A 12,683-nucleotide genomic window follows, 5' to 3' on the forward strand; every position below is an offset into this window, starting at 1 on the left:
TTAGCGTCAAACTCCCATACACGTGGATGTCAATGCAGAGCTGGCAATGACGTGTTAGGTACCTCAACGCCATCCCTACTACTGGTGCCAAGCTTGACGCCAAGATCCATGACATCAAGCGACGTGCATTGCCAATGCATGCATGTCAGTGTATAGTGTTGCTCTCTTTTCTATGAGCTGTTGCATAAGGCCTTGTTTAGTTTCTAAAAATTTTAAAGATTTTTCATCATATTGAATTATTGGACGTATGCATGCAGCATTAAATATAGACGACAACAAAAACTAGTTGTATAGTTTGTCTGTAATTTGCAAGATAAATCTTTTGAGCCTAGTTAGTCCGTGATTGGATAATAATTATCAAATACAAACGTAGATAAAGCCAAAATATTGACAAACTAAATAAGGCCTAATTTTTCATGCTACTGTATGCACGTAGGCCAAGGAAAAGGACACAAAAAATTTCTCCATGTGCGTAAATCGAGGAGAGCTTTTACGAGTACTTGTTTACTACATTCTCGATATGTGTCCGTGAGTACAAGTGTAGGAAATTTTCCACCGCAGCAAACTAGGGCCTTGTTTAGTTCGGAAAACTGAAAAGTTTTCAGAACTGTAGCACTTTCGTTTTTATTTGAGAAACATTATCCAATCATTGAGTAACTAGGCTTAAAAAATTCATCTTGTGATTTACAGGTAAACTATGCAATTAGTTTTTATTTTCGTCTATATTTAATACTCCATGTATGTGGTGTAAGATTCGATGTGACAGAGAATTTTGAAAAGATTTTGGTTTTTGAGGTGAACTAAACAAGGCCTAGGTGTTATTTAGTTTCCAAAAGTTTTGTAATTTTTTTAAGATTTTCCGTAACATTGAATCTTACGGTACATGCATAAAAAATTAAATATAGTTAAAAAATAACTAATTGTATAGTTTATCTATAATTTGCAAGACGAATCTTTTGAGAATTTTTTAAGTCTAGTCTATAATTGGACAATAATTGTAAAATACAAACAAAAGTGATAAAGTAGCCCAAAACCATGTAAATCTGTCGACACGTTACTACCTACGTTACGGTAGTAGTACACTAGGGTCAATTTTAGATAACAAAATGCCTAATTGTTAGCTCACTAAAAATTAGCCTAAATTTACATCACGATGAATATGTATAATGTCATGTCATTGGTTATTTGGTTTACCGACATTGAATTTTGGTTAACACTGAGTTTGAGCCTTAAAGAGATGTCCCATCATTAACTGGCACGATCAACAAAAAAAAAAGATAACGTAATTTCAAATCTTAAGGCACACGAAGACAACACGGACTTCACTCACTCAAAAATGATCTGAGAAACCCTCTCAAAAAAAAATTACTGTATCTGAGAACAAGAAACATTGCAAAAAAAAAAAAAAGTGTCCTAGGGCAGCGGACGCTGGAGACCGCTTGTCCCCATCCTTCTGCGTAGTCGGGCTGCTAGGTGGACATGGGCCCAGGATAGAGGCTGCAGCCCCTCGAAAAAAAAAAAGTGGAACAGGTCTTCAAATTGAGCCCACGAAGAGCCCATAGGAACGAGACTCGAGACTCTCGAGCGGCACACCGCGCCGCCCCTCGCCTCCGTTCCTCACCTCCTCTGTTCTCCTCCCCGTCGGCGCTCCCGCCTCCGGCCTCCCATCGTGGCATCAGCGGCGTGCGGCGACCTGCCGGCCTGGGCTAGCGGCGTGCCGATACATCCCGTGGCCCGGCCGGCCGCCCTGCTGCAGTGCTGGTTGCTGCCTCCTGGCGCTGGGCGCTGCCCGGGCTCAGGTGGCCAGGTCGCCCCCAGCGGGCCAGCACCCGCGGCCCCTGCCCTCTGCTGGCCTGCAGCTTCATCGTCTACACGCGGCTCGCCTGTGCTCCTGCTGGCTGGAGCTTGCTGTCCTGCTCACTACTAGTCGCAGAGAGTTCAGAGGCACAGACAGAGTCCAGAGCCACAGACAAGACGGGAAAGATCTAAGATCAACAGTGAGTCATTGTGAGTAACCGGGTATCAATTTCTGATTTTTCATTTCATATGAATGCCAATGTCTAGTTTCTAATAATTGCATTGGAGTTTGCTGTATTTGATTTCTTATTAGGGCGTAGGAGACAAAGATGAAATACTGAGTGGAATTTGATTTCTTATTAGCAGTAATAAATAGCATGAGATGCTACTGAGTGGAATTTGTTTGCATCGCTGGAACTGGAAGATGAAAAATATTCTAAAGCGCTTTGTGGCAGAGTGCTGACTGCTGCTCTGCATCATCTCTGATGAGTAATTGGTGATTGTGAATTTGTGAATTCAGCATATGAATGCCACGTAGAAGAGTTTATCTTTTGCTGTTAGGAACTTGCAATTGTGTGCTCAGGGAGAGAAAACAACATTTTTTCCACCTGTTTTTTGCAAAGTATTCTGTGATTTTAGTAGAGACATAGGATGCCTGCCAGTTTCATGGCATTTCCTGAAGTGTGTATGATGACAGTGATTACTATGACCAGTGACCCTTTATGGTTTGGGTCTTGAGAGTGACAAGAAATGATAAGATTGTTGAAGAATGCATTGCAAACACTTCGTATCTCATTAGCTACAAATGATGCACCTAAAGGAAAAGCCCTAGACTAGTAATGAAATCTTCTATTCGTACCTTATGTTTGAACAATTTTTATTGTCATTTATGCACGTTTCAAACTTATTTGTTGAGTTTAAGGTATTATTATGAGACCTTTTATTATATTTTCACTTATTATGCAGCCAGCAATCAACTACCAACGGCTTAATCGATCTCAGCCATCCAAAGGCACCATCTGATGGCTTAACGAGACACTGGCACCAATGAACCCGCACACGCACCACCACCACCTGCGTCAGCTCCAGGCCGTCCTCCTCCGCCGCGGCCACCAAATCCCCTCGCCACCGACGACCCACCTGGATCCTGACCGGGCCTACCTCGCCACCATCCGTGCAGCCGCCACCACCCCACGCCTCGTGCTCGCTGCCTGTGCCTGCCTCCGCCGCACCGGCCTGCCTCCACCGGGGCCCCGAGCGCTTCCAGCCCTGCTCCGCTCCGCTGCTCGCTGCGTGGGTGCTGGCGCTTATGTCAGGGGCGCGCACGCGCTGGCCTTCAGGGTTGGGTCACTGGACGATGGATTCGTTAGAACCGCGCTGGTCGGGGCATATGCAGCGTGTGGATGCGTGGGGGACGCGCGGAAAGTGTTTGACGGAATGGCCGTGCGGGACGTCGTCTCCTGGGGCGTCATGCTTGATAGGTAATACTGTCTTGAGCCAACATGTTTGTTTCTGCAGTTGTTTGTGAAAAGTGGAACAAGTTGATGTTGTGTGCCACGTTGATTAAGGTGATTCAGATCTGCTCTGCCCAGTATGTGAAGTACCATAACTCTGTTCTTGAATCTGGAAACATTGTAGCCAGAACTTGACTTGGCATTTAGTATTATTTCAAACCTTTAGAAAAAAACTGTGTTTCTGCCAGATCTCTCCATTTTTTTTAACATATCTTGGTAATTTGCAAGGTGATGTAATCTAGGGACCTTCAAGAAGGTAGAATATAATCTGTGCATCATCCATGATTCGGACATATACTTGACAAATGGCATATTGATACACAGTATTTAGTTTTTTTTTTCAAAGATCTTTGTTTACCCTGCAGAAAGCCTAGGGATAGCAAAATTCCGTCTAATGCAGTCATCTTTACAAATAACTCATTTGCTGCTACTCTGTATTCTCCATTCTGCATGCTACTTGGCCGTTGCATTTTTCACTACAAACTGTTATAGACCTCTTTGATATCAATTGGCAGTTATTGTCAGACTCGGAACTATAAAGAAGCTTTGCTTCAATTTGCTAAGATGAAGAATTCTGGAGTTCTTTCAGACCAATTGATCCTTGCTACTGTTCTATCAGCTTGTGGGCATATAAGGCATTTGAGAACTGGGAAATCCATCCACTCATACATGTTGGTGTCAGACATTCTTATCAACGCTCACCTCAGTAGTGCTCTCATAAATTTGTATGCTAGTTGCGCGAGCATGGAGATGGCAGAAAAGCTATATAATGGGATGCCAAGGAAGGACTTGGTATCATCAACTGCCATGGTTTTTGGGTACGCCAGGAACAGAAAATTTGAGATTGCTCGCTATATATTTGATGGAATGCCAGAGAAGGATGTGGTATCTTGGAGTGCTATGATATCAGGATATGCTGATAGTAACCAACCCAATGAAGCATTGAGTCTGTTCAATGATATGCAAGAGTGTGGTATCAGGCCTGATGAAGTTACCATGTTAAGTGTCATATCTGCATGTGCTAATTTAGGTTCCCTTGATAAAGCCAAATGGATCCATGCCTTCATTAAGAATAATGGATTGAATAAAATATTGCACATTTGCAATGCTCTTATTGATATGTTTGCCAAATGTGGGGGCATTAACCTTGCATTGAATATCTTCAATGAAATGCCTCAAAAGAATGTCATCACCTGGACAAGTATGATTACTGCTTTTGCTATGCATGGTGATGGAAAATCTGCCTTATGTCTGTTTGAGCAGATGAGAAATGAAGGCGTTGAACCCAATGAAGTGACATTTCTTAATTTACTTTATGCTTGCTGTCATGCTGGTCTAGTCCATGAAGGTCGTTCATTGTTTAGCTCTATGGTTCAGCAATACGGGATTGAACCCAAGCATGAGCACTATGGATGTATGGTGGATCTTCTAGGAAGGGCTAAACTTATGCAAGAAGCTGTTAATCTCATAGAGTCAATGCACTTACGGCCCAATGTGCCTGTCTGGGGATCTCTGTTAGCAGCATGCTGGATGCATGGTGATCTCAAGCTCGGCGCATTTGCTGCCAAGAAAATTTTGCAGTTGGATCCTAATCATGATGGAGCATCTGTGCTTTTATCGAAGATATACATGAAATCTGATAACTTGAATGATGCTCAGGAGGTGAGGGATGTAATGAAACTCCAGGGGGTCTCAAAAGAAACAGGCTTGAGTTGGATGGACCTGAATGAGCCTTTTCATGAGTTTACAGCTGGAGGTGAAAAATATCCTGAAAATGACAAGATCTTTCAAAAGTTGTGAACTAAAGATGCACAGCTACCCAGGATGTTGAGATTGTTTAAGTATACTTGTGAAACGAGGATATGAGAGAATCTGTTCTGCTGCATTGTGGAAACTTGTTATTTTTTTCTGCCTGGTGATTCAAGGTATGGGATACCACATCTTGCCAAAGAGTATCCAACTTTTTTGAGAATTGCCACTCATTTCTGGATTGCATAGTGTGAATGCAGGTCTTTCTTATCAGTTTTTATTCATTATGTAGTATTGTGCTATCCAACAATTTTTCTTTGCTCTCCACTTAACAGAGGATCCTGTGATTAGTATATATTTATAACTTGTCATTTTTACTGCAATAGGACGACCCTCATGTTTACTGCTCTTGCAATAGGAGGCTGCTTGTATAATTTTTTTTTGCACTTGCATGTACACAAATGCTCATGTTGAGAGACATATGTAGATAGCACAGAATATTGCACTTGTATTGCAAGGTCATCATGAGCTGCCTGTCATCTTATTCTCCATGATCATGAACAGATTAGAAAATGAACAGTGTCTGTCATCTTATTTGCAAAACATCTCTTGTGCAGTACATCGATTTACAGTATCTCTTACATGATCAGAGACTATGGAAAGCAATGGTTATTTTTCAAATCTGATGAGTGAGACATTCAACCCACTGCATGACCTTGAAGGCTTGAACTGAATACCAATCCTTAAAAGCAACTGTCACAGAATGTGGGAGCAGCACCCACTGAGAGAGCAAACCAGAAAAGACCAAAGCATTTCAGCATCAGGAAGATGCACTATTGGTGTCGTCAGCATGACTCGAATACCCGATGTTAGTATGGATCTTGTCAAAGAAACCAACCAAACTAGGAGCACCTATTGGAATCGAATTTATGATTACTTCCATTCCAATGAGGATTTCTCCTCAACCTATGACCAAAAATTTCTGATGCATCATTGGGGCACAATATAAGATAATTGCAACTTGTTAGTTGGATTTAGACACAAATTAATGGTAGAGGGCAAAGTGGTATAACAATACAAGACAGGTACAGATTCCATATGTTCTCTAATTCCATTGTGCATATTTATGCATGCAATTCATGCTGTACTAATTTCAATTTGGGTGTCAGATGCCGTGTACAGATTGTGGAAGCCTGTGGTGTGTTCTAGTCTGAAGATCACAACGAGTCTTTCCAATTCCTTCAGTGTTGGAATCTCTTCCTCTTGCGCACACAGCCAAGATGGAAACAGAGCACGAGTGCATGCCTGTGTGGGCAGCCGGGCAGTGAGCCCTCCACTACCACCAATGTGCAGGTGGTGTCGACACATCACCGTCGCCCTCCTTGGTTTACCTGTCCATGGATTAGTTCATGTGGCTGACGTACGACGAAGGGTGTGACTGTGGATATGGTTCTTCAGCAAGCGCTCGGTTCACATCCCAGGTAGAAGTACAGCTGCCACTTTACCCAACGTTTTAGGGACATTGACAGACCATACACAAGTATAGCAAAACGGACATGGACAACAGGAAATGAACAGTTGGGTGGATTCATAGTCAGGTTACAGAGGTTTATATCTGTGTTCGTTGTGCAGGCGTAGGATAGAGTGTCCCCCCTACTGAATCTTTGTGCAAGAAAGCCTATGTAAAACTATGTGCACTCGTGAACAGAATTGTTAAGACCATGATGAAGGTGTTGCAATCTGCATGTGCAGTTTTTTTTTTTTTAAAAAAAACTGTCTCTCAATTAAGGAAGGAAAGAAATTTATATCATGGGCGGATTTAGGGGTATTCCCCTGTATTCCCGGGAATACCCAACTATTTTGGTACACTTTTATGTAAATATGTATATATACTTATATATATAAATGTATAATGCTATAATATATAGTATTTTCGCACTGTTAAGCTCAAAACATATAAAAAACTGGCATTTCAATTAGAAATCTATATTCTAGAAAGCAAATTTTGGTTTAAAGTTGCTGACTTATAGTGCAATTAGCTATATTTTAAGTCTATAGATTCGATTTTGTGGAAGTGGAAATATCTAAGTTTTAAATCTTGGCTCCGCCACTGTTATATGTACAGGAATGCCCGGATGTCCCGGAAGCCCCATCGGGCTCAAACACAGAAACACACACAAAAGCCCTCCCCCTGGGGGTTAATCTGTGAAAGACTAAGTCGGGTTGCTAATAAAGACCATAGAGTGCATATCAATGTCTTCTTTAGCTTTGAATGCCACTTGTTGAGCATTCATGGCCACATTCTGAAAGATTCTTCTGTTTGACGGCATCCAGGCCTATCGTATGAAGTGCTGAAGAAGACTGATGCAAATCCGGCAATAGGAGAAGAAGCAGAGTTGAAGTCTGTTAGGCTTAGTTAGGCGGGTTAGGCGGTTGCTTAGCTGGTATTCTATCGGTGGCGTGGCAAGATAGCGTGGCCGATCCTTCTCGTGTTGCGCCATCTATATAAGGCATTGTAACTGAACTGAATTGTTAACAAACTCCTGATTCCCTTCCTCCTGCTATTCTCCTACCCCGGCTTCTACAGTCTCAGCGAGAAATAGATAAAAATTAACATGGGTTTACTTACAGTGGAAATAGATAAAAACTAAAGAGGAGCTATGCTAGATAGTTTGGGGGTTATGTAGACTCTTTAATTTTTATCTATTTCTTAGTTATAGATAAATCATAGATTTAACAAGAATAAAACTAAATAAATTGATAACTAAGTTATACGTGATCCACTAGGTACGAAACTTTTACCATAGTTCAAGCATACAATAATGAGCTCACCATAAAAATTTCACCACAATTGGATCATAGGAACTGCATATATCAATTATTCGATTTAATTACAGAAAAACATAGATTTAAAGCTACAACAAAAACTTTATACTAAAATATACCATATTATATATTCACTGTGTAGATCTACTCATCAGAAGTCCAAAAAAATTGAAATTTTCATTTTATGATTTTTCTATAATTTATTATGATTTTTCAAAAATTTAGCGGAAATAAATAAAAAAGAAAAAAGACAAAACCACCATCCAAAACCACTCTAGGGGGTTATTTGACCGGTTTTGAAAGTTCAGGGGGTAGAATATCCGATTTTATAGTTCGGGGGTGAAGTAGTCCACCCTTAATAATTTGGGGGGTTATGTAGACTTTTTCCTATAAAAAATGGTGGTTTTACTTACAGTCTCAGCGACAGCAGCTATGCTGCTAACTGCATGCACATTGTGAGTGACTAGTCGCATGGGTGGGTTAACATGGGTTTGGGTCAATTTTGGATCCACCCATTTATGGACTGTTTAAATGGATTAGCTTGGGTTGGGTTATTCGATTCCATGGGTATACAAATGGAAGCAGCATGTTGATACCTCATTCAGCATAGTGTGTTGTTCGTCCCAAGATCTGTTGCTGCTGCCGGGCAAATCGGCTGAATGAATGTAATTTAAGCCGTCGGTATATACAGTTGGTTAGGTTTAAGCTGTCGGTATGGATGCTCGTATTTTACTAGATTTATTATATGACTTAATGACATCTATGCTTTCACTAGTAGATGATTTATCAACAGCGAGACGTATGTAGTGACTTTATCAATCTTAAGATGTGCCGACATAGTCTTTTGAAGATGCATATAAAGATAAGGCTTGCGTATGTGAGCGTGTGTGCATATTGAGCGTCTGTATCTGTACTTTGTAATTCGCAAAAAAAAAGAAGAAGAAAAAAAGAGTGAAAGGCCCTCTCCAATCTGGCCACTAGGGATGAAAACGGATCAGATACGGACGGATATCACCGATATCATATTTGTTTTTATATTTCTGGTCGGATTCGGATTCAAATACGGATAATGTCAATCATGTCGGATAAGATATGATTGGATGTCGACATCATAAATATACGATTTAAGTATTCGGATACGAATACGGTATCGGATGTTAAACATTCGGACTCGGATACGGACAGATCTAACCTCTCTAAACGAATTCGATCTCGAATACGGTCAGAAAATATCCGTACCGTTTTCATCCTACTGGCCACGCGTCCAACCGGCAACCCGCAGCTAACTCGTGAGTGCATGGACCTAGCGGGCCAAAAGACCAAAGAGACTATAGCCCAAGTTCTCTTGGCCCAACCCGTGGGCTGTGGATGGACTCTCGCCCGCCCGCGAAAAAGTGGCTTCCCTTCCCTCCCAAACCCCAAACAAATTCAAATTTCCAATTCCAAATTCAATCCCCGCCCCCGCGCCTTCCATCTCCAATCAGAAACGCCTTCGGAGCCCGCGCATCTCCCCATCTGCTCCCCAATCCCGACCTCGGTTGGTTGGCACGGGCGCGGCGATGGTGCGCGAGCTACGCGTCGACGCCTTCTACGCGCGCCTCCGCTCGACGGCGGCGGCGGCGGCGGGCTCCTCCTCCTCGGCGCCGGTCCTGATCCTCCCGTCGGCCGCCGACGCCGACTCGCTCTGCACGGTGCGGGCGCTGGCGCACGTCCTCGCCGCCGACTCCGTCCGCTTCTCCGTCTACCCCGTCGCTTCCGCCGCCGCCGCCAGGGCGCTCCTCGCCTCCTTCTCGGCTTCCGCCTCCGCCTCCTCGCCGCTCTGCCTCGTCCTCGTCAACTGGGGCGCGCACTGGGACCTGGTGCGCGCCGCCGTCCTGCCCGACACCGCTACCGCCTTCGTCGTCGACTCCCATCGCCCTGTACACCTCCACAACCTCTGCGCGCGCAACGACCGCGTCGTCGTCCTCTTCACCGCCGACGACGAGCAAGCCGCCGACCTCTCCTATGATTTCGACCTCGCCGCGCTCGCCGACGCCTCTGACCTTGCCGCCGAGGGCGACGCCGACGCCGACCCCCTCCGCGCCGCTTCCGGCTCCGACGCTTCCGATTATGAGGACTCCGACGCCGACGAGGACGAGGATGTCAGCGGCGGCGGCGGCAGGAGGAAGAGGCGCCGGCTGTCCGACGACGCCGACGCCGACGCCGACTCTGACCCCGTGAGGCTGTTCGGGAGGCTGCGGCGGGAGTACTACCGCGTCGGCACGTTCCACGGCAAGCCGTCGGGGTGCCTCATGTACGAGCTGGCCCACGCGCTGCGCCGCAACACCAGCGAGCTGCTCTGGCTCGCCTGCGTCGCGCTCACCGACCAGTTCGTGCACGACCGCATCACCAACGAGCGGTACCAGGCGGCGGTCATGGAGCTGGAGCAGCACGTCAACGGCTCGGGCGCCCTCGACCCGTCGGGCGCCGGCGCGGTCGTCACGCTCAAGGACGGCACCAAGGTCCGCGCGCCCGAGGCGTCCCGCATCGCCTACGAGGACGAGCCGCGGCTCATGCTGCTAAGGGAGTGGAGCCTCTTCGACTCCATGCTCTGCTCCTCCTACGTCGCCACCAAGCTCAGGACGTGGACCGACAACGGCCTCAAGAAGCTCAAGCTGCTGCTCGCCAGGATGGGGTTCCCGCTCGCTGACTGTCAGAAGAGCTTTCAGTACATGAGCATGGAGGTCAAGCGCAAGATGCGGGACGAGTTTGACCGCTTGCTGCCTGAGTACGGCCTCACGGAGTTCTACTACCGGAGCTTCTTGAGGGTGCACGGGTACAGGTCCAAGGTTTCCGCTGCAGACGTTGTGTATGGTGTCACGGCGTTGCTTGAATCGCTGAATGCAGAGTCCAAGGGCTCAAAGGAGTCTTCTGCTGCCGAGCAGTTTTGGGCTGCATACTCAGCATTGTCGCTGAGCAATGTCGATCAGTTGCAGAAAGGGATGCAGTCTGCGATTGAGATTCAGAGGGCGATTTTGAGGCAAGGAAGCTCGGCGATTACTAAGACAGGGTTTATACGGAGTGCCAAGAAGTTCCGGTGGGTCAAGCTTGATGACCCTGTGGACACTAGCAAGCTTTGCCACCCACAGGCTCTTACCAAGTTCTGCTTCTTTCTGATGGATGCACTGAAGGAAAGGGGTGCGAGGATGAAACCGCTAATCTGTGCTTGCTTAGCAAAGGAGCCTGAGAAGGTACTGGTTGTTGGCGTATGTGGAAAACCAAGGCTTGGGGCTGCTCAGGGTAATGCCTTTGGTAATGCATTCAGATCAGCGGCAGAGGAGATAGGTGCAGATTATTTCCATGACATGTTTGAGTCATCATGGATTGTTCTGGATGTTGTTGCTGTCAGTTCTTTCATGATTCGGTTAACGGACAAGTTGTGATCAGGTGGAATGATCTTATGTTAAGTGGATGATTCTTTCAGGTCTCAAGATGGGAGACTCAGCACCATTCTCTCAGAATAAAGTTGCTTGAGGCCAGGTGGTACATGACATGTATTTTCCTTAGTGTAGGGAAAGCAGCCTGACAAGCATCCTGCTTTGCTAAGTTTGAGCTGCCTAGGGATCGTGACTTCAGAAATTGAGAAGAGGGGTTTCCTCTGTTTTAACTCCCCCATTAGCAAATGATAGATCTGTAGATTCAAATGCAAACCTGGTTCTAGCGTAGAGGGGACAAGGTATATATTTTTTACTTTCTTTTTATCTGATACAATGGATGTTTGTATCTGTATCTGCTTAAACATGCTTGAGAACATTTGTTGTATTCAGTTCTGTACCACCAACTGTCTTGAAATTCTATAAATTTATAACAAGTACCTTTCTAGTATGTGAACCTGCTCATATTTTTATGAAATATAAAACCATCTTAAGAGCAGATTGCTCTTTTCTGTTAAAGTAATGTTGAGAAAAAGGAAACAAGCATTTTCTTTTTGTCAATGTTGAAGGCTGTAAACCTGTAACATGCTGTTCAATGTTCATAACTTAGACAGTTGATCTTTTTTACAAAGAAATGTCAGGTATGTTCCTGGCCTGGATAGTTCAGGTACCTGAGCTGCTCTGGAGTTTTAATTCCTCAAGGCACTGGACAAGTGCTCTCGAGCACTGTATATGTTTTGTGCAGAGAATATAGTGCTGTTTTATAACAAGGTCCTATAAATTGCTGTGTTCATCCACTAGGCTACAAACCAACCTTTCAACATTCAAACAGTGTTGTATCCTCATATTTGACAGTACAACCTTGTATGATGTAGTTTTAGACTACTGGTGATGTTATACATTGTAGATAAGAATTTGAAGTTCTCAGTCTTCACAATTCATGTTTCTGTGATGTCATAGAAATGTAGAGCAGATTTTCATTTGATATTGTTAACTAGATTTTCTTAACCAGTTAACGCCAATTGATTATATGTGGCAGATATGATAAAAGCTGGAGCAGACTTTATTCATTTAACTGGAATGCTAATGCCATCCTTTTTACTACTAAGTGTATAGTTTATCTGCAAGAAATGTTGATCATCTGAATTTGATTGTAAACATTGAAAGTTATATACAACAGTAAATGTTTTTATTGTTTGAAATGTCTGTTGCATTCTATGATAAGCAGTGTTTGCAAACTGGAGAAGTTTGTCTCTTACACAACTGAACAATTTCCAACTTAATCAACTGATAATTTCATACAACTAATAACAACTGACAATTTTCCCTTTTTTTCTCCTTCCTCATTCCATATTATATGCATGCAGTTTCCTAAATTAGTTCT

At 44.1% G+C, this 12,683-nt stretch overlaps 2 protein-coding genes across 3 annotated transcripts; both read left to right on the forward strand.

Annotated features, from left to right (window-relative positions):
* Positions 1,586-6,870, forward strand: LOC8069254 (pentatricopeptide repeat-containing protein At4g14820). 2 transcript variants are annotated; one of them, XM_002448882.2, is made up of 5 exons: positions 1,586-2,007; positions 2,764-3,278; positions 3,827-5,236; positions 5,678-6,145; positions 6,230-6,870. In XM_002448882.2, exons 2-3 carry the CDS (start codon positions 2,845-2,847, stop codon positions 5,109-5,111), a joined length of 1,719 nt encoding a protein of 572 aa, XP_002448927.1. In that variant the 5' UTR covers positions 1,586-2,007; positions 2,764-2,844; the 3' UTR covers positions 5,112-5,236; positions 5,678-6,145; positions 6,230-6,870. The 2 variants fall into 2 exon arrangements, with proteins under 2 accessions (XP_002448927.1, XP_021316397.1); XM_021460722.1 differs by having other exon boundaries at positions 5,711-6,145.
* LOC8069255 (cell division control protein 45 homolog) lies at positions 9,437-11,750 on the forward strand. The gene has a single exon (XM_002448883.2). The coding sequence runs from the start codon at positions 9,446-9,448 to the stop codon at positions 11,306-11,308; it is 1,863 nt and encodes a 620-aa protein (XP_002448928.1). The 5' UTR covers positions 9,437-9,445; the 3' UTR covers positions 11,309-11,750.

The sequence above is a fragment of the Sorghum bicolor genome, chromosome 5, assembly GCF_000003195.3.
Source record: "Sorghum bicolor cultivar BTx623 chromosome 5, Sorghum_bicolor_NCBIv3, whole genome shotgun sequence".
NCBI classification, from domain to species: Eukaryota; Viridiplantae; Streptophyta; class Magnoliopsida; order Poales; family Poaceae; genus Sorghum; species Sorghum bicolor.